Below are 22,652 nucleotides of genomic sequence, written 5' to 3' on the forward strand. Positions count from 1 at the left end.
GGTGGTCCCACTCAAAGTCATTACTGTTGCACCAAACACTCACACTATAAAGGTGTCCAGAGGTTAGTTATACTTGTATTATTGGTGATTCTGCAGATCATCAATAATCAGGTATATATCTGTATTCTTGGTGATACTGCAGATCACCAATAATCAGATTCTCTCTGTGTGCTGACACCGATCGTTACATACGAGTATTGGATAGGGGTTTGAAGTTTGCGCTTTGCAAGAATTTGAATAAATGTGATACTTATATCAGTCTGAATAAATACACAAGGAATCATTCTTAATATGAAAAAATACTCTCTAAGTAAACCACAGGAGGGGGTGATGAATAGTGATGGATTCCAACACACATCCCTAAGGAATACTGTACATTGAAATTTAACCCCGTGGATCAGAGAGGAAACACTGTGGACATCTTTAAGAATCTAGTAATGAGGGATGTGGAGAGGATTGGCGAAGGAGGGAGGGATTGGGATAGGAAGGTTGTTGAGGAACTTAGGAAACGGGAAGACATAATAGTGCGACCTGCTGATAAAGGGGGTGGGATTGTGGTTTTGAGCAAGCAACAGTATGTGGAGTAAATGGACAGATTGGTGGGAGATAATACTACCTATGAGCGGCTAAGGGGTAACCACACCCAGGAATATAGGAAAAGGTTGTGTGAAATTCTTAGATACGGGCTGGATGGGGGCATCATCACGGATGCAGAGTTCAGATATTTGTTGCCGGATGCCCCTAGGATTCCGGTATTATATCAAAACCCAAAAATACACAAAAATCTTGAACATCCCCAGGCCGCCCAATAGTGGGTGGGATAGGGGGCCTGAACCAAAGAATCGGTGAGTATGTGGACACTTTCCTCCAACCAGTGGTTAAGGCCTTGCGAAACCTGATAAGGGACACCAAGCAGATGTTGCAGAAGCTAGAGGGAGTGGTGTTCAGGGAGGGATGGTTCCTTGTTACGGCGGACGTTTTCTCCCTGTAAACCATTATTCCACAAGCTGAGCGGACTAGGACAGTCAGGGAGGCCCTGGTAGAAGAAAATGGTTTAAAAAATCAACAAATAGACTTTATCCTGGAGCTTCTTGAATATTGTTTAAACCACGATTATTTCTGGTATGGAGGTAATTATTTTAGACAGAAGGTCAGCTGTGCGATGGGGGCCAAGTTTGCCCCCAGTTACGCTAATATCTTTATGGGGAAGTGGGAGAAACAAGTGCTGGAGTTGCAGGTAAGTAGGCCAATAAAAAACTGGTGGCGTTATATTGATGATCTGCTGTAGATATGGGAGGGGGTGGAAGAACAGATATCCCAATATGTGGGAACTCTAAATAACAACACATTAGGCATCTGGTTGGATGCGAAATGGAGTGCACAGAACATTTATTTCCTGGATTTAAGATGTGGAGGGGATAGGTACCAAAACCCATTTCAAAAAAACTGACCGTAATGGTTACATACCAACTAGTAGCTGCCACCATGAGACATGGTTGCGCAATGTACCTAAGGGGCAATTCATCCGGATGAAAAGAAATTGCACCAGGGAAAGTGACTTTATGGAGCAGAGTAAGATCTTGGTAAATAGATTTGAAGAAAAGGGATATAGGAGGGAAATGTTAATTGGTGAATTACAGAAGGTACAGCAGATGGATAGGTCTCCGGTATTGGCGGATAAAGCCACGGGAGGATTCGAAGAGAAAGATTATGGGTTTTCTATTGTGCTGGATTATAATGCCCAGCATAAACAGGTGGAGAAGAAAATTAAGCGCCACTGGAATGTACTAATGGGGGACCACATATTGCAAAGTTTGGTTGTTCCTACATTTGTAGATGGCCCTAAAAGTAGTACAAGGGATCTGTTGGGACAGACCGTTTTTTTCCCCTGTGGAACTTGTAATGCCTGTATTAAAACTAGATCGAGAAGAAAAATATATGGTAAATTTGTTTAAGACAGCGGAAAATTTTAGGATTAGGGAATGCATAACCTGTAACTCAGCGCATGTGGTTTATTTGGCATGGTGTCCCTGTGGGATCCAATACACAGGGCGGACCACCAGAAAATTGAGGGAAAGAATGTCTGAACATATCAGAAATATAGAAAAAGGGGTAGAAGGACACAGCCTGTCAAAACATTTACATGTTACAGTTCACTGCACTACAAAAATTAGCGGTTAGGTGGCAAGGATGCCACAAAACTAGAGAAGTCTCAAAATTAGAGATGGAGTGGATATATAAAATGAAAACTCTACATCCTATGGAGTTAAATGTAGAGGTGGACTTAAATTGCTTCATATCTGACAGATTGATAGAGGGTGGAGTGTGGGTTGATGTGCTTGGGGGGGGATATGTTGTTGGATTTGGGATGAGGGGTGATCGATGTCTGTATGGTGTATTTTTTAAAATGTGGATGGTATAGGAGTATTGCACGGACCTATGCTGGGTATGGTAAGGGAAGTAGGGCAGTTTGGGGGGTTGCTATGGTAACCAGGCTCTTGTGATGAAGCGCAGCACTGCGCCCGATGATGGTTCAAATTGGAGCGCAAGGAAGTGTATTTCACTTCCTGGCTCGCGCAAGACATTAAGTGTGGCTACGTGGCAGGTCATAGGGGCTTGTTGGACCCGTGCGCACAATAGAGGGCACACCATGTTGTGCAGTCCACAGAGTGGAGAGGGAGGTCTCGTGAGTGATGAGGGACGCATGCGCAGGCGGAAGTTTTTGCTGGAGCGATATCAAATAGGTAATTATTAAAGTTTATAAATATATATACAGTAATGGGCATGCAGCACTCAAGCACCAAGGATAGGCTATGGCCAAATATGAATGTTTGGGGGGTTATTGTGGTAATATAATGAAATGAGGGGCACGGATAGGATATGAATATGTATTAGGGGGAAGTACATAAGCACTGTCAGGCAATCCTAGCCCATAGCCCCTGATGAGTCATTAGATGAAACGCGTAGGGCGTGGCTAAGCGGGCAGGAGGCGGCAGTGCAAGAAGGAGACGTCCTCGGATTTTATTGATATGCTTGAACTTGATCTATGCTTGTGAGTAGCGCTATTTTTATACATTGATCTTAAATAAAGGGTTTTATGCTATATCCAGCTTTTTAAGCTTTATCCAGTTGCAGTGGGCTGTATTTGTTTGCTGGATGGCGTGGAGGGAGTAAATACTAACGAGGAGGCAATGATGAGGATCACTGAAAAACTGTACACACATATGCTGAGAAGCTGTCTGTGATTGGGGCAGCCGGTATACAAGGTGAGCACAGTCCCTGAAGGTGGTGGAGCCACAGTGTGTACAAGTGGTGGTCCCGAATAAAACTAGCATAGTGGTAATACTGTTGGTAGTGGTCTCCCTTCACAAATTAAGCAGCCTACACAATGATCTTTTTTCATTTTTTTATTGCATTTTTATAATCTGCCTGTGAGTACCTCTGGAGGATATAAGGAAGTGGATGATCGAGAGTTTGGAACGTTCATGCTATGCTAGCTGTCTGTGGGATCTAGGCAGCCATAGCCTAAGGTGAGAGCAGACCCTGTGGGTGGGGGAGCACAAGGAGAAGGTGTTACCATTTAAAATTCTGCATGGGCCATATCTGGTGGAAGATTTGAACTGATAGTCTATGCGATGAAGATGTGAAGATTGGACTTGATCTAAACCTGGTGGTCAGGTGGCCAAGGACTCTATTTGTCTAAGTGGACTGTGAGGCAGTGCAGAGTTCGTAATCTTAATGTATGGTATAAATGTGGGTGTAATATTTTTGACTCCTTGCAGCATACCCACAGTGAATAATAGGCACAGAGTGTTAGGTGTGGAGCTCGCTAAGATATCTTAGTTGATATAGTCCCTACATAGAAATCTAGTCCAGAAAAAAAATTGTAATTAGGAAAAATGTGTGTATGATCGTAATTACACAAAAATGTTACTTGCTCAAAATTCTGTAATTCTCATAATTATACATCACGATCAGGTTATTTGATCACAGTTATGTGTGATGTTCAGCTTTGGGTCATTTACAAACTGGACCTAAACAACAGCCATTTGTGCGTGAGTTTGGCAGGTAGGGCAGCCATAGGGGAGCTTCACCCAAATACCTTGCCTTTAAACCACCAATTACGGTCAAGGAAAAGCAGGGATATCTCTACTTCATCTCACCTTTGTGATGGCAGGCATTCAACTGAATATCTTCCAATCACCTAGTCTGTACCACACTACAGCTGTATAAAGGACAGGGCTAGCATCCAGAAGATTTTTCATTCTAGGCAGAACCAATACATGTTTTTTACACATCTGATGAGGGCTGTCCGGTCAATTTAATTCTGGTGATGAACCTCAGAAACCGAGGAGAAAAGGAACAGAAAACAACCGGAGCTCCAGATTGTGTATTATTTTCAAGCAATGAAATAACATGTGAAACAAATAATTCTACTTATAAACCTGGGTTGTTACGTGGCAACCACAGTATTAGGCAAGTGGAGAATTCTGTCTCCATGTGGTGACTGAGCGTATCCTCTTCAGGATAGGTTGGGTTGCACTCTAGAACAAGGACCACATAGGATAATTACCACAGAGGACACCCTTGGGGGGGGGGGGATGGTCCTTAATGTGGTATGCAATGGGTAAACTTGGGTAATGAAACAATCTTACCTCAGGTTGGAGGGTTGGGAGCACCCAGTCTGTCCGTGCAGCTGCATAAGGCACTGTACTGCAGACCTGAGGAAGTAGGCAGGTCCCACAAAATGGGTTGTCTTGTTCTGTGTCCAATAAAATTATTATCTTTAAACCTCCAACCCTAAGTAAGATTGTTTCATTATCCAAGTTTACCCATAGCATACCCCATTGGGGTGCCTCCACCTATTATGTGTGTTTTTGTACATACCTGATTACTTCTCTCATGGAGATCAGTAAAACCTGGTGTAGATCTCAGGAAGACACAAAATTGGGAGCAGATTTTGAAAATGGTAGCACAGATGTGAGAAATCTGTGACATATATGAATAACATTGATCACTTTCTCAGACTATCTCTTCCTGCCACAGCGCTTATTCATCTGTCCAAATATCTTCCATAGCACACTGCAAGCAGAATTATGAGTGCCAAAAGGTGCCTTATTTGTGGCTACAAGCACTATAAGGCACTGCTATTTGGCCTGAGGAAGTGGGTATGCGCCCACAAAATGCATTGCTAGTGCAATAAAATTCTATTAATACATGAATTTGTCTTCATTGAGGTAAGCCACCTCACTTTTTTCATTTTATTTGTTTTTAATGCATTTCATCTTCTCTGGGCATCTCTTTCCCCTTTATTCAATACTTGATATAAGTTGAGAAAGATTTTAATGTAATACACTCTGGAGTTTCCCTTTAAAGAAAAAAAGAATACTAAAGGAAAAAAAAACTTTTGATTAGTGTCACCAGTGCCAATGTCACCAGTCCATTATTATCAGATAAGTAAATATTTTCGTCTGTATACTGATCACTTAGAAGTAAAATAAATGTATACATGTAATGTATGTATCCTAATGATATATTTGTTCTTGTTTCTAGTTTGTGGCCCAGCCAAATTGTCAGCAGTTACTGGCTACACTGTGGTACGATGGATTCCCAGGTTGGCGCCGGAAGCACTGGGCAGTGAAGTTGTTGACCTGCATCACCATTGGACTGCTTTTTCCTGTGCTTTCAATGGCATATTTGATAGCACCTAAGAGCAGGCTGGGACTGTTCATTAAAAAGCCATTCATCAAGTTTATCTGCCACACAGGCTCATATCTCACGTTCCTCTTCCTCTTGCTCCTGGCTTCCCAACACATAGTTAGGACTGACTTACACATGCAAGGACCTCCACCCACAGTAGTAGAGTGGATGATATTGCCATGGGTTTTAGGTAAGTCACATTTTAAAATCATATTTAAAAATGTAAATGTTGTAATAAAAATGTTGTAAAAACAATGGACCACTCTGTTAGACTAAGCCACCGATTCCTCTCACATATGCAAGAAATTAAAAAAAAAGAAATCAGATGTCTATATTTTTCTACTTTCTCATCAAATTAACAGGGCTTTAAAGAAGTACTCTAAAAAAGTTACATTAGATTAGGAAATGAATTCAAGTACATGTTATTTTAACCTTTTGCATTGTTGTCCTTTGAATGTTACCAGCTGCAAATGTTTTTAAAGAGAATCTGTACTCTAAAATTCTTACAATAAAAAGCATACCATTCTATTCATTATGTTCCCCTGGCCCCCCCCTGTGTTCTTTCTGCCACTCCATGCTGCAATCCAGGCTTGTAATTGCCAGTTTTAGGCAGTGTTTACAAACAAAAGACATGGCTGCTAACCAGCTTGTGATAGGCTGAGAGGAGCTCAGTCTGTGACTCACACAGAGCCTGCAGGGGGCGTGGAGAGGGTGTGTATAACTTCTATCCTATCACAAGCAGAGCAGCACACTCCAGCCTGAGTACCTGAGCCCGACAAAGCAGACAAAGGAAAGAAGATTCGATTATATAAAGCTGGCCACTAATGGTCCAATTTCTAGCGAAAAATCGTTCGAGCGATCAGAAATTCTGATCGGATTGGTTGTAAATAATCTCAGTTGATGTGCACAATCGATAATGAACGATTATAAAAACAATCGTCCGATTGAATTTTTGTTGAACCAAAATTTGCATTTTCTTGTTGGTCGTGATAGAAAGGAAGCAATGATTGGTTGGTTGATGGTGCAGTGAACGATTTTTCGTCCGATTAGAATTTCTGATCGCTCAAACGATTTTTCGCTAGAAATTGGACCATTAGTGGCCACCTTAACAGAGATAATACAGCTACTGTGCAACAAGGAAAGGCTGCAGTAAGACAGACCACATTAGAACAGGTATAGGAACTTTGTTACAGAGTCTCTTTAAAGGACAGCTGTAGTGAGAGGGATATGGAGGCTGCCATATTTATTTCCTTTTAAACAACACCAGTTGCCTGACTGTCCTACTGATCTATTTGGCAGAGGTAGTGTCTAAATAACACCAGAAACAAGCATGCAGCTTATTCTTGTCAGTTCTGACAATAATGTCAAAAACACCTGCTCTGCATATGCTTGGTCAGGGTCTATGGCTAAGAGTATTAGAGGCAGAGGATTAGCAGGACTGCCAGGCAACTGGTATTGCTTAAAAGGAAATACATTGGCAATATAACCATAATAACACTCAAACACATTTATATTTTTATAAGCAATCTTTCAAAGCACATGCCAAGCAAGTAAAAAAAAGGTATTTAAAAATATTTGATATAGTAAATAGTATCATTTGGTAAATATGTTTTATTTGCATGCTGAGGCTCTTATTTAACAGACTGACACTTTATTTACTAAAATAAGGTTCTTTACTACATAGAATGTACCATACTTACTTCATATTCTAAATGAGTTACTTATTTTACTAACACCAGGCAGTACTCTTATATGTCTGGATACGTTTTTTAATCATGTAATTTCTGAAATGTGTTAATTCACGCTTACAAGTTGTCACTTCAAAAGGACCAGGAATTGATCCTTCGGGCAACAGTTTGGGAGCCAAGTGCTGCAGAAACGCATCACTCAGCTATAGCAGAGCAATGTGTCTGTGTCTATGGAGGAGGTATGATGGCATGACTAGTGTTGAGCCGAAATTTTCGAAATTTCGCGTTACTATAATTACGCATGCGAAATTTGCTATTACGATGCGAAATTATGGTAGTGTAATTGCCATTAAAATCGTAATTGAAAATACCGTAAGCGTAATTTTCAACGCGTAATTTCGCGTTTCGTTCATAACGTAATTTTGCGTTAAACCATAACTTAATTTCGCATTCCTTCGTAATTTCGCGAATTTCGTAATTACTTGTTAGCAGGGTTGCTCGCGAATTTTCGCCAAAGGCATTTTCGTCTGCATGGCGAATTTTGATGCGAAATATCACTACATGGCGAATTTTATATGCGAAATAGCATTCCGTAACGCGAAAACGACGCGAAAATTAACGCTTACAGTAATATGAACTATCGCGAAATTACGTTATGTAACTACGCTTACAAACGGTTGCATGCAAGGCAAACGTAATTTTGCGATACCCACTGTAATGCGAAAATTAAGCGAAAATTACGCTTACGCGGAATTTCGCGAAATCCTTCTTCATTACGATTATGTACTTACGGCCATAATCGTAATTACACTAATTACGCGAAATTTTGCGAAATCGTAATTAAGTCATTACGCTCATCTCTAGGCATGACAGAGTGACTTCCAGCGAGAAAGGAAAGGAACAATGCGCTCAGGGGTCACTGTCAGACTCCTCCCGAGAAGTGAGAGTAAGTGAGCTAGGGAGACGTTTGAAGCAGTGAAGTGCCGGGAGTGTATAGTTTTCATTGCGCCAGTTAGCCCGGGAGACTGTGTGCGGTAGAGGCTGCTCTAAAACACTCTGCAAGCCTTTACAAACCCCACAGAAATTGTGAGGAGAATTTTTGAATAAGCATATGTTGGGTAAGGAGATTCTTTGAGTATTTGTCAGTGTTTACCACATAATCTGGTGCCTTATTGAAGGATGCGCATGCAATAATTAACTGAAGTGGAACTGAAATACTCTAACTGCCCAATTGACTACTGTCATTCATAATCCAACTAACTCGGTGAGTGGAATTCCTCATGGGTAATTGTTTATGGTGGTGGAGGAAGTATTGGATGAATTAAAGTAGAGCCCTTACTGATATATCAATAAAAACCCAGAATAGGCTCTTAAGCACTTTCCACTCTATTGAACACTAAACTAAAATGTTTCATTGGCATTGGACTTTGATTCATTACTCCATAAGGACATTTACCAGACATTTGTGAAACTTATTATTATCAATTAGTATTTATTTAGCGCCGACATCATCCGTAGTGCTGTTCAGAGTATATTGTCTTGTCACTTAACTGTCCCTCAGAGGGGCACATAATGTAATCCCTACCATAGTCATATGTCTATATTGTGTAGTGTATGAATCGTAGTCTAGGGGCAAATTTAGGGGAAGCCAATTGTCTTCTCTGTATGTTCAGGGGCGTAACAAGAACGGAGCAGCCCCAGTGACTGCAGGGTGCCCAGAGCTGTAAGGGGGCCAAACTACTACTTCAGTCCCTCTGATATAGGGGTTCATTCTTCAGATCAGGAGTTTTAGTGGCTCCATGCAGATAGTGCTCTGGCTGGGATTCTAACCGGGGACCCAGCGGTGCACGGCAAGAGTGCTATCCACTATACCCCAGTGCTGCCCAGAGTTATGTAATGATAAGCATACAGGGACACGGACACTGCTTCTGCTGACACTTTGTGGAATTCTTCTTTACATGAGGACTTGGCACAACAAAGAGGAAAAAAATGCCTCATTTGCATAGACCGCATCACAGAGCCAATTGTTCTGTTTCTGCCTGAGCAGGTTTCTAAATTTGTTGTCAAATGTGACATAATGAATAATCCTGTTAAATACTGCATGTTAAATCATGATAAATTGCGTTGTACCTAACGGAGCTGTTTTATTATGTTAATGTATTGCAAGTGTCTACTGAGACTGCTTAGCTTGCACGAAAACAAGATAAACAAGGGAATGAGAAAAGCTAGAACTATTGTGCAGATCCTAGCTGTACAGTCTCCCTTGGTCCTGAACCTGTGATATGGTGAAGGCCCAGCCAGGAAGTGCATAACAATGCTGTCATGAATGAATAATTAATGAAAAGCAATTCCAGAAATAAAAACGAAATGTAAAAATCTGATAACAGCAAATGACAAAATGTACAAATTGTAACACATGATAGCCAAAGCACAGCCAGCAGATTTGTGTTTCATATTCAGTTGTTACACTTAATTGCAACCGCCAGAAGCATGCAGGTTTTCCAATCTGCCCACCAATTACAGGCTTTTCATATGACTGCAGTACATAACTGGGTCTCCACTTTGGGACCAGGTTTTTCCAGTGGAAGAGCAATTGGTGTTGGTGGTATGGCACCCAATTCTCTTTTATAACCAGGGCCGGTTTAAGCAACAATGGGGCCCCAGGGCAAAATAAACCTGGGGGGCCCCCCCAACATATACCCCGGAACAAAAATCGGCATTAGGGGACCTTTTTTGCAGCTGGTATAGTCAGGGTGTGAAGTCCCAATCGGTCGGAGCTCCACATTCTAGCTATTCCAGCCTGCATGGGGGACAAGGGGTTAAAAAGTTTCAGGAGGGGGGACCGCACATAATTAAAAAAAAAAAAAAAATTCCCACACTCTAAACAAAAAAAAAATTGGGAAAATAGGAAAAAATGCCAGGGATCTTCATACAGCCATATTGCGGCTGTATAGCGATCCCTGGCCAAAGCGATGCGGCTGCGTATGGACCCCCTGGAAACCCCGTCAGGAAATTTATTGCGCTTTCGTTTGATGCATGTAAAATTACACTACCGTTAGGTTTGCTACTAAAAGTGACATTTACCGCATTTAAAAGTATACTTTTTTCCTTTGAAACTTTAAAATCGATTTTCTCAAAAACTATAAAGTCTTTTTGAAAAAATGTTTTTTCCTCTTATTCCTAATGATCTCCTTAACATATCCTGCAAATTTAGAGTTTCTAGCATTTAAGGTGGATTTGCTATTAACCATTAAAGTCGGCAGGTTTTTAAATGTGTATTTTTTTTTCCTTTAAAACTTTAAAATCGATTTTCTCAAAAACTATAAGGCCGATTTGAACATTTTTTTTCCTCTTGTAGCTACTGGGGGCCCCTACAAGCTCTGGGGCCCTGGGGCAGCTGCCTACTTTGCCTTAATGGTAGCGCCGGCCCTGTTTATAACAACATCAACTGGAGAGCAGAGCCCCTGTTACGCATCCTCACAAAGCTCGCAAGGGGTGGGTGCAACGTGTAGGTGGATGGGTTACATTCCGTGACTGAGCATCTCCTTGGCCGCAGCCGGAAGAGGGTACCCGCACGCTTTACTGATCCCACTCCCCGATATGTGGACTTCCTGGTCGGGTTGAGTGATGAGCTAAGTAAGTAGGACATGCCACCTTTAGCTGTGCACAGCAAAACTACTTTACCTGGAGGAGGACTTATGCCGCCTAACATTGGAAGCGCTGCATCAGAGGCGGCCTTAGAGTACGCGGGACCTGGGGCGAGTGCTGTATGCGGGGCCTAGAGCCATAAGTGTAGGACATACTGTAGGACCACACTCACAGGCTTTTAAAGGGAACCTTAATATAAGTAAAAAACAAAACAAGTTTAACTTACCTGGGGCTTCTACCTGCCCCCTGCAGCTGCCCTGTGCCTGCACTGTCATTGAGCGATGATCACTCAGCGAACCTCCAGTCCCCCGCAGCGCCCCTCTTTCAGTTGGGCGACTCACCAAGTTGCTGTCCACTGCACTGTCGCCGGAGAGATACGTAGAGAGCGCACTTCTCTTGGCTGCGACTGGAGGAAGTTATGGCACCAGTACTGGAGTTGTTGGCAGCGGAGGACGGCGGCGTGGGAGCTATCCATGCGCATGGGGCTGGAGGAAGCCCCAGGTATGTATACAACTTTTTTTCTCCCATCTCTGGTACACTTTAAGTAAAGTGCTCAGTGCTATTAAGAAAATAGATGCGTGACACGGTGGCATAGAGGTTAGCTCTCTCGCCTTGCAACGCTGGGTCCCCAGTTCGAATCCCAGCCGGGTCAACATCTGCAAGGAGTTTGTATGTTCTCCCTGTGTTTGCGTGGGTTCCTCCAGGCACTCCGGTTTCCTCCCACATCCAAAAAACATACAGATAAGTTAATTGGCCTCCCCTAAATTGGCCATAGACTATGATACATGCACTATTGTAGGGACTAGATTGTGAGCCCCTCTGAGGGACAGTTAGTGACATAACAATATACTTAGTGACATAACAATATACTCTGTACAGCGCTGCGTAATATGTTGGCGCTATATAAATACCTAAATAAATGTATGCAAGAGTCAGTGCTACAACAAGCTAAATCAACACCAGCAGTGAAAGGGTTACACTCACACATACAAGAGAAAGAGAGATGTTGGCTAGTGTTATCAGGGCTGGCACAGGAGAAAAATGCAGAGCAGAGAGAGGGGAGGTGTCGGCTTACCACCGGAGAGAGCCTGTAGCTGATGTCTGCACGGAAAGAGAGTGTCTGTGATCTCATTCTCTGCATGGCCAGTGTACCTGTCCCCTTGACCTTCAAGAGGCTAGAAGTGATTAGGGGAGAAAGGACACTCCGTAGGAAAGCTGCAGACACCACCAGGCAGGACTGGAATCCTCTGCAGCCTTTACTATTTCAAAAGAGCCGCTGCTCTCTCCTTAGTGGCCGACTGGCCTGCTGTCTCTGCGCAGGCAGGGGGGCTGGATCCTTGCCATCTAACAGCCAGTCACAGCATAAGCCCTGCAAAAGCAAATCCATGTGTGCTGCAGGAAGGGCATCCAGGCTGGCATGCTGGGAAGCCTCACTCTGGCAGCCTCACTTTCTTCCGGTTTCTGCCTGTTGTCGCGTGAAGCAATTTGCTGAAGCTGCATCAGGCTGCATCATAGGCAGTAGTGATGGGAATTCCGGCTTGGAGAATCGGCTCTTCTGAATCGGCTCCCATTAGAGAGCCGGCTCTTACGGCTCTCAATCGGCTCTTCATTAAATATCACTAGACGCCACTCTGAATCGGAGTAAAAGCCCCGCCCCCATCTCCATGACAACTCCAGACTGCTTCTCTCGCTCGGGCAATCCCTCCTGCTACTGCTCTGCTCTGGGGATACACTCCTACAAGCTCCACGAGGAGGACTACACCTCCCAGCATGCCTCAGCGCCCTTTATTACACAGCAAACCATAGCTGTGTGGGGCGGCTGAGGCATCGGCTCTTTCAAAACTGAGAGCCGGCTCTTGTCGTTCGCAGCAAAGAACGACCCATCACTAATAGGCAGACCGGCACTGGTAGTATGTGGCAGCGCGGGGCCTCTTCAGGTGCGGGGCCTGGGGCGATTGTCCCACTTGCCCCTCCCCCCCCCCCAAAGGCAGGCTCTGCGCTGCATGCTGTTTGGCTGTAGAGAGCCAGTCTGTTATAAACATCACAGACAGCAGAGCTGGTGACCACTCTGTGCAGCACATACAGGAGATGAAACAGCAGATATCAGCAATATTGTTTATAGAAATAATGTGCCATATATATTCAACAGTGAAAAGTGATCAATATGAACAGTACAAACTCAGTGAAATAATCTCACATGCACACACCACACAAGACTAAGTAGCTTGAAGTTACAAAACTATATACACAATATACAGATCCGAGAATGCAGTACCAAGGGCAAGTCGAGACAAAACACAATATCAAAAACCAGGAGAGCAATGCAGTACAGAATTAGAATCCAACAGACAAGTAATAAACAGACAAGTAATAAACAGGCAAGGGGTCAGGGAATTTTAGAAACAGCAAGCAATTGAACCAGGAGTTCAGGCAGATAGCAGCAAGCAGAGGCCTAGTACTAACGAAAGCTCTGGCAATGTTTGTAGCATGGTGGAGTCTAGGCTCTCTGCAGCTGACTACATGATTGCAGAGAAAAGCCCAGCTGAGGACATCTGGTGGTGAGTAATGAAAGTACATCATAATCCATGTCCAAAATGCCATCTACAGGTAGAACAGGGAGTTGCAGTCTTCTGTAACAAACTCAGGAGAGCCACCTGCTAGTGAACAAAAGTCCAACAGTACTTTATATATGCCATGCCACCAGCAGGTAGGACAGAGAGTTGCAGGTTTCCTAACACAGTCTATTGCTGGGCACATCTTCTCAACATCATTGGCCACTTCTTGTCTCATTGCCATTGCTAATCCATCACAGATGTTTGCTAAACTGTATCTGTGGTTTGCAGGCAAACAAACCAATGCAAACGGAATTAGAGCAAATCTGGTGGGTGTTGGCTATGTGCATAAGTGGAGCAGCTGTCCAGAGCAAGACACAGAATATTTATATGGCGGTTTTCTCCTGGCGGACTCAATGCGCCAGAGAGAGCTGCAGACACTAGGATGCGCTTTCTTTAGGCAGTGGCAGTGATAGGGAGTCTTGCCCAAGGTCTCCTACTGAATAGATGCTGACTTACTTAACAGGAAGAATGAGATTTAAACCCTGGTTGCCTATGTCAGAGGCAGAGCCCTTAACCTGTACACTATCATGCAACCAATCAGAATCATTGATCTATTGTTGCAAAATAACACTCACACTTGGTCTGACCCAAATAATGGTAAACAAAGTGTTCTAGTCTCATTTCAGGATGAATGACAACACCCCCTTTGTTAATCTGTAAGAAACATGTGCCACTTCCTCAATGATATTTTAATGCAGAAGACACTAGTCAACATTTTGGGACACAAAAGTCCCTTCTGTAGGGTAAGTAGGCATTTTAAATGTATTTAAACTGGAAAAGGAATGGGCAACAATGCTATTCCACTCACCAGAAGAAGGACCACATCCCTTGCTGGCGAGTGAAATGGCATTGTTGTTGCCTATTCTTTTTCCAGTTTAGACACATTCAAAAGACCTATCTGCCCAATGTTTTGAGACTTTTGTGTCAAAAAACATTGGGTAGCGAACACTAAGAATCCAGCACAGGAGATTTGGGCGCAGCCGGCGCCACCATAGGCCGTGATAGGAATTACGGCTATGGCAGTGCACAGAGTGCAACTTCGGCACTGTCAGAAGACGGAGCTGAAGTCACATTAAAACACTGTAATTTGGCTTCCAGCAATAGCTGAAAGCCAAATTACATCATTCCCCACTATCCATGGCGGCCTGGAGGGGGAATAGTAATTAATACGGCCCGTACTTGTGCAAAAGCAGGATCAGCCATATACTGGCTGTATCCTGCACCCAAGTCTCCCGGCGCCGATTCATCTCCTACGCTTGGGTAGTGTCTCCTGCATTAAAGTATCATTTGTGGAAGTGCCTTTGTTCCTCATGTTTCTTCTATATACTGTATATTGTTGCACTAGTTCTGTTCCAGTTTTTCTTGTACCAGTTTTAATCAAAGAAAAAACAATGCAAATCACTTCCTGCATGTATCTAACAACTGACATGCGCTGGATCAATGCTGCCAGCTGCAAAAGTGGGAAATAAAGTGTTGGGTACTCACAGTACCAATGCAAACGCTGTGCAATTTGACTTATCATTCTAAAAGACAGCATTCAGTATGATAAGAGTCTAGAATAAATGGAAATTTGTTGCTTGACCTCCAACTCTAAAAATGCTTATTGACACCAGGGGCTACAGAATATTAAAGGCAGATAATTGGTGCATTTTAATCTGATGTAGAAACAGCTGCTCCAGCAGAGCACTCCTGCATCAGTTTCCCAGGGCATATACTGTATACCATCAAAGGAAAAACCATCACAGCAAAGGTGGAGCTGCCTATAGAAAATGATCAGGGTTCCTATTCATACCAAACTGAGGAGTTTGAACTTTTTATGAGCAACTTATTGGCTGTTCGTTAAAAAAAAATTAGGATGGTTAAATACTGCATTCTGTATTTTATACTTAATGTCCAAACTCACTTAGATTCTCACACATTCGGTAATTTACCCCCAAAAAAACCCCATGGCTTCAGTTCATTAAGACATGTTTGGTAAACAGCAGACGTCTAACCAGCTGTGGCGTAGGTCTCTGTGTTCTGCTATGTGATGTTCTCCCACTTCTGCGCTGACAACATTACAATAGTAAGAGGCATCTCGTTTAGATGTGAATACTCCCTTTTAGACCCTCTGAATCTGTGTATAAGTCTTCATCAACATTTTATGTAATAGCTTCAGTTTAGATGAACTTTAATTAACCACCCTGGCGTTCTGATTAAATCGCCAGGGTGGCTGCGGGAGGGTTTTTCTTAAATAAAAAAAAAACTATTTCATGCAGCCGACTGAAAGTTGGCTGCATGAAAGCCCACTAGAGGGCGCTCCGGAGGCGTTCTTCCGATCGCCTCCGGCGCCCATAATAAACAAGGAAGGCCGCAATGAGCGGCCTTCCTTGTTTTGCTTACATCGTCGCCATAGCGACGAGCGGAGTGACGTCATGGACGTCAGCCGACGTCCTGACGTCAGCCGCCTCCGATCCAGCCCTTAGCGCTGGCCGGAACTGTTTGTTCCGGCTACGCTGGGCTCGGGCGGCTGGGGGGACCCTCTTTCGCCGCTGCACGCGGCGGATCGCCGCGCTGCAGCGGCGATCAGGCAGCACACGCGGCTGGCAAAGTGCCGGCTGCGTGTGCTGCTTTTTATTTCATTAAAATCGGCCCAGCAGGGCCTGAGCGGCAGCCGCTGGCGGTGTTGGACGAGCTGAGCTCGTCCAGACCGCTCAGCTGGTTAAACACCACACCATGGTTGGATGATATCACCAGTTGTTCCTAAGCACCTTGGAGCAGGAGTCTAACCGGCATCCTGTGCATGCGCTCATCTCTGCTGCCTCAGAGAGAAAAAACTTGTCCCGCACTATTAAGGTGGCCATACATTGGTCGATTTGCCATCAGATTCGACCAACAGATAGATCCCTCTCAGATCGAATCTGATCAGAGAGGGATCGTATGGCTGCCTTTACTGCAAACAGTTTGTCAATTGATTTCAGCATGAAAACAATCTGTGGTGGTGCTGCCGCAACCCCCGCGCCCCCCCCCCCCGCCAGCTATACATTACCTGCTCCACCGGCACGTGACCCCGCTGTCACCGATGTCTTCTTCTCCGCTGGGCTCCGGGTTCCGGCTGGCTTCACTTCTTTCTGTCCAGGGAAGTTTAAACAGTAGTGGGCGCTCTACTGTTTAAACTTCCTGCCGGGACAGGAAGAAGTGAAGCCTGCTGGACTCGGAGCCCAGCGTGGAGACGGAGCAGCGGTGACCAGGGGACATGCGCCGGCGGAACAGGTAATGTTTTGCCGCTGTATTGCGTCAGTCGTTGGGCATTCGAACGCCGCTATCAAAGCACTCCCACCCCGCCGGCGATCGAACAAAATCTTTCGCACGGACGGCTCAACGGGAATCGACGGGAACGATTGATTTCGGGCAAAAAGCAATCATTTGCGTTTGTGCAACGAGTTCACAGCAGATTTGATCACAGTGATCGAATCTGCTGTATATCGGCGGGAAAATCGTTAGGTGTATGGGCCCCTTTAGAGGGAGTAGTATACATGGGTGGCTCCTCCTATTGGCTGTCTCCTTTACCTCTACCATTTTATTGAATGCTGATTATAGGTTATCTACAACTGTAGCCTGGAGATAAATAGCTAACATCTCTCTTGGTTTTTGTGAATTGACATTTACTGACATGTATTGAGGTATTTATTGCACAAGTCTATAATTTACCTTACTAGTAATTTCAGTTTGCCACCAGTAATTTCAGCTTGCCATGCGGTAACAGCCTTAGTGAATTAACATTAGATAAGATGTTCGGTAAAATTCGGCTGTTTTCTGCATTACCGCATGCAGTAATGCTTAGTTAATTGAAGCTTCATTGTTGATTGTTCATAAAGAATTTGTGGCACACCCCACCAAATCTCATCTAAATAATGTATAGCAGGGCTTTTCAACCTTTTCACTAATTGCACCACTTTTATCGCCTGAAAATTTTCAAGTACCACCAGTGTGCCTGCACAGTAGATTGGAGGTGATCGAGCTTTGCTGTTTCTGCTGGAGCCTGAACGGAGAGCAGCTACTGCACATGCGCACACACCGACGAGGAGAACTTTGGGGCTCCCAGTGCTGGATCCCCTCTACTGTGGAGGAAGGGGGAAGCCTCTTTAGGATACAAAGGTCTCCCCCTCCCTGAGGTAAGTACCCCCCGTGGGCACTTTTTTCTTACAGGTACACTTTAAGAAAAAAGGGCATATGGGAGGGGAAAAGTAGGAGGTATTGGTGGGGAAAAGCTTACAATTAGATTGCTAGCCTACAGATTGTCAGTATTGGCAATCTGGAGGTATATTGCCAATGTAGGTAGCCTTGCAAGTTCCTCTCCCCCCCCCCCCCCCTCCCACACACACACACCCCTGCTTAATTAAAGGCAGCCTGGCCCCACCACCAGAGAGCTAAGAGCTGGGCAGTGACTCACCACAAAGTTCGGCTCCCCCTTGCTCACTCCTTGCTGTGCTGCCCTGCGATATAGTTCACACCTCATCATTGGTCAGCCAGTCGCAGTGAAGAGACAGGCAGGGAAACGGTGCACGGTAATGGCGTGTATACTTCAAATACAAGTGAGGTGTGATGTCACTTTCTATATCTGCGCCATCACTGTGCACCGGTCCCCTGGTTTTCTCTTCCCCACTGATCTGAGGTCTGAAGTATGCTGCAGAGCCAAACTTTGTGGAGGCAGGACAGGACAAGGACAAGTGGCAGGTGGACAACAAAGTGGCAGCCAAACCTGGTGTGTACCACCTGGCCAACAGAAAAGTACCGCCGGTGGCAAGCGTACCACAGGTGCAAAGCCCTGGTCTAGAGAGATTAGCCTGTCTAATTAGGCCTTATCAGCAAGTAAACAGCAGATGACAGTTGGAAAATGGCAGTTGAAAAATGACGGTTGGAAAATGACAGTTGAAAAATGGCAGTTGAAAATGGCAGTTCAAAAAAATGACAGTTGGAAATTTGCAGTTAGAAAATGACAGTTGGAAAATGGCAGTTGGATAATGACAGTTGAAAAATGGCAGTTGGAAAATGACAGTTGAAAAATGACAGTTGGAAATGGCAGTTGGAAAATGGCAGTTGCAAATGGCAGTTGAAAAATGGCAGTTAAAAATTGACAGTTGGAAAATGGCAGTTAAAAATGGCAGTTGAAAAAATGACAGCTGGAAATTGGCAGTTAGAAAATGACAGTTGGAAAATGACAGTTGCAAAATGGCAGTTGGAAAATGACAGTTGAAAAATGACAGTTGAAAAATGGCAGTTGGAAAATGGCAGTTGAAAAATGGCAGTTGAAAAATGACAGTTGGAAAATGGCAGTTGGAAAATGGCAGTTAGAAAATGACAGTTGGAAAATGGCAGTTGAAAAATGACAGTTGGAAAATGGCAGTTGGAAAACAACAGTTGGAGAATGGCAGCTGGAAAATGACAGTTGAAAAACGACAGTTCAACTGTTGTTTTTCAACTGCCAAATTTGAGCTGCTGTTTTTCAACTGTAATTTTTCAACTGCCGAATTTCAGCTGTCATTTTTCAACTGCCAAATGTAAACAGTTTTTCAGCTGCCATTTTCTAACTGTCTTTTTTAAACTGTAATTTTCCAACTGTCAAATTTCAACTGTTTAAGGACCACTACAGTGAAAAAAGTGAGCAGTTAAAGGAGAATTGAAGTGAGAGTGATATTGAGGCTGCCATATTTATTTCCTTTTAAGCAACGTCAGTTACCTGGCTATTATGCTGAGCCTCTGCCTCTAATACTTTTAGCCATAGCCGCTGAACAAGCACATGCAGATCATCTGTTTCTGACATTATTGTCAGATCTGACAAGATTAGCTGCATGCTTGTTTCTGGTGTGATTCAGACACTTCTGCGGAGACAGAGATCAGCAGGGCTGACTCGTATAGTTTAACCCCCTGAGCATTACTCAGGAGGGTTTGCAGCCGAGAGTCCCCCAGTATAATTTTTTGAGATCACATAGTTGTAATAGCTTCAGCTAGCACTAGGCTAGCGAGCAGTGGTGGCCGGCATCCCCTGATTACCTTTGATCCCCCCGATCGCCGCTAAATACATTACCCAGCCTGGATCCAGCGATCGGCGCAGCCTCCCCGGACAGCATGCGCACACACCGACAAGGAGAACTTTGGGGCTCCCAGAGCTGGATCCCATCTACTGAGGAGGATGGGGGAAATCTATTAAGGATACAAAGGCCTTCCCCTCTCCGAGGTAAGTACCCTCCAGGGCCACTTTTTTCTTATAGGTACACACACAAAAAGGCATATGGGAGGGGAAAAGTAGGAGGCATTGGTGGGGAAAAAGACTACAGATCGTCAGTATTGGCAATCTGGAAGTAAATTGCCAATATAGGTTGCCTTGCAAGTTCCTCTCCGCCCCCCATCCCCCCCCGCTTAGTTATAGGTAGCCTGGCCCCACCACCAGAGAGCTGAGAGCTAGGAAGTGACTCACCACAAAGTACGGCTCACCCTTGCTCACTCCTTGCTGTGCTGCCCTGCGATATAGTTCACACCTCATCATAGGTAAGCCAGCCGCAGTGAAGAGGCAGCCAGGCAAACGGTGCAGGCAGGGGGGAAACTAGAAATCACTGGGCTCCCCTTCAAAAATTTGGATAGGCCCCCTGGGCCAGGTCAGGGCCATTTTGGGGGGCAGGAGAAGTCGCAGCAAGAGGGGAGAGCGTTGCCCCTACATCGTCAGGGAGGGGGGACATTCCCCCCCTCATCTCGGGCTCTCCCCTCAGTCCTCCCCTCCAGCATCAATCACTGGCAGCAGGTGGTGGGAAGGAACACATACCTCCGTGTTCCACCGTGGAGGGACTCGATCTCTAAGTGCCTCACACTACTTCCTGTTTAAACAAGACACTTAGAGAGTGGAACCTCCGGCGTGTGGAACGCATGAAGGTATGTGTTCCTGCCCGCCGCCTGCTGCCACTGATTGATGCTGGAGGGGATCGCTGAGGGGAGAGCCTGAGGTGAGGGAGGTGTGGCCATGCTCTCTCCTCATGCTCCAACCCCTCCTGCCCCCCAAAACGGCCCTGATTAGGCCCCAAAGGGACCCCAAGCCGCCCTACGGGTGCAGGGACTGCAGCCCCTATTGTTACGCCACTGGGTGCATGGTGATGGTGTGTATACTTCAAATACAGGAAGTGAGCAGTGATGTCACTTTCTGTATCTGCGCCATCACTGTCCTCTGTTTGCCTGGCTGTGTCTTCCCCACTGATCTGAGGTCTGAAGTATGTCGCAGAGCAGCACAGCAAGGAGCGAGGGAGGGGGAGCCAAACTTTGTGGAGGCAGGACAGGACCAGGACAAGAGGCATGTGGGCAATAAAGTGGCAGGCAAACCTGGTGTGTACCACCTGGCCAGCAACAAAGTGCCACCAGGTGGTACGCGTACCACAGGTTGAAAAGCCTTGACCTAGGGGTAATTGAAAGCAAACAGTACGTTCTGGGTACCATTCTAATAACAGTCAGGTCAATATCTAAAAATCTTCCTACTATATGCAGGAGAAACTGCAGCAGTGAAAAAACCCAAACCTCTATATACCCAGTGAACACTACAGGTCTGCACACTCAATCGATGAACAAATGTTGCTTATCTACATAATGTGCCAGATGTCCATTCAAGTGAACAACGACCGTTTTGAGTCCTTGGTGGGTCCCCTTTGTTAAGGTATAGCAACAGAATGGTGAAAATAAATACAATAAATCCAGTGAACACACATCAGAGGATGGACCTAAACTAGCGGTGGCATTGCTTACAGAACAGGAACAATATACTGTATGACGAGAGGTGGTAATGGTAAACCTCCACATTAATGATATGATAATCTCACATCAATATTAAATTAAAAACGTACTGTAGAATTCTTGCCTCCATGTGGTGAAAATTTTCCAATAAAGCCAGAAACTTTCAAGGGTGAGTCTGACAAAGTTTGGAGCTCTGGAATTTACTTTAAATTATCCCTGTTAAAAACCTAAGCCAGGGGCTGTGAGAGCCCCAACTACTAACTAACCATCCCTTCCTCTAAAACAGGCGATTATACTTCAGATCAGGTGGTTTTGTGGCTACACTTGTTATAGGTGTGAAGATCATGATGGCCACACTTGTTTTATGACCCTTGTGAGATGGGCCCCAAGGCCATGAAGGGCACCAAGGGGAGACAAGGGAAAAGGTGTGAACATTGGGGGACCCATCAAAGTTTTGCTGGGGGGGGGGGGGGGCATTAGTAGTAGCTATGCCACTTACCTAAGCTATCAAAACTTAGCATATGGTTAAATAATACTCAATCAAGAAGTTTTAAATCAGGATGATACCATTTATTGGCTAACTAAAAATGAATAAAAATAAGCAAGCTTTCGGCCTTGCAGCCTTCGTCTGGCGTATATCCTGTTAGTGGCTACTTGCAGTGAAAACTACATGTCAAAATGACAAGTTGTTCAGCAAGCAGAAATCTGCACCGCTTGTGTAGATATATCAAGATTTATCTACAGAAGAGGTACGGATTTCTGCTTGCTGAATCCTATTGAAGTCCCCGTGGTATCCTGGGAAGGTTTCCTGCACGCTTCACCACCTTGTTGTAGTTACAGGTGGATGGCCAGAGAGTGCGACTCGTCCAAGCCCAAAATGACAAGTTGTGGCAGAGATATAGGCTGATGACTTAACATAGAGTAGTGTGCAGATTTTGTAAATCTTGTAAAAGTTGATCTTGTTTCTATTGTTTCCATTCTAAAGCCTTCCAGATGGTCTTTATCAGAGCTTCACCATTCAGTAGGGAATCAGTAGTCCAGTGGAGTGATACTCACTTACTTTTCCAACTTGCATCTCTAGAGCAGGCTTTCTCAACCAGGGTTCCTTGAGTACTCTACAGGGGTTCCCAGGCATTTTCCCCCATCCCTGAGTGGCAGGGTAATAGGGAGTAGTGAAATAAACAGCCTAACCTACTTTTAAAGACCATGCCACTTGCAAAATAAACACAAGGGTTCCCTGAGATCAAAA

General features: G+C 44.6%; 1 protein-coding gene across 2 annotated transcripts in view; it reads left to right on the forward strand.

The window, feature by feature from the left end:
- Positions 1–22,652, forward strand: part of TRPC5 (transient receptor potential cation channel subfamily C member 5) — a 490,145-nt gene that overhangs the window by 362,190 nt on the left and 105,303 nt on the right. For both annotated transcript variants that reach the window (XM_068251108.1, XM_068251110.1), the window contains exon 4: positions 5,554–5,890. In XM_068251108.1, the coding sequence (XP_068107209.1) occupies positions 5,554–5,890 (337 nt within the window). The remainder of the gene's footprint in view (positions 1–5,553; positions 5,891–22,652) is intronic.

Source organism: Hyperolius riggenbachi, chromosome 8, assembly GCF_040937935.1.
Source record: "Hyperolius riggenbachi isolate aHypRig1 chromosome 8, aHypRig1.pri, whole genome shotgun sequence".
Taxonomy (NCBI): Eukaryota; Metazoa; Chordata; class Amphibia; order Anura; family Hyperoliidae; genus Hyperolius; species Hyperolius riggenbachi.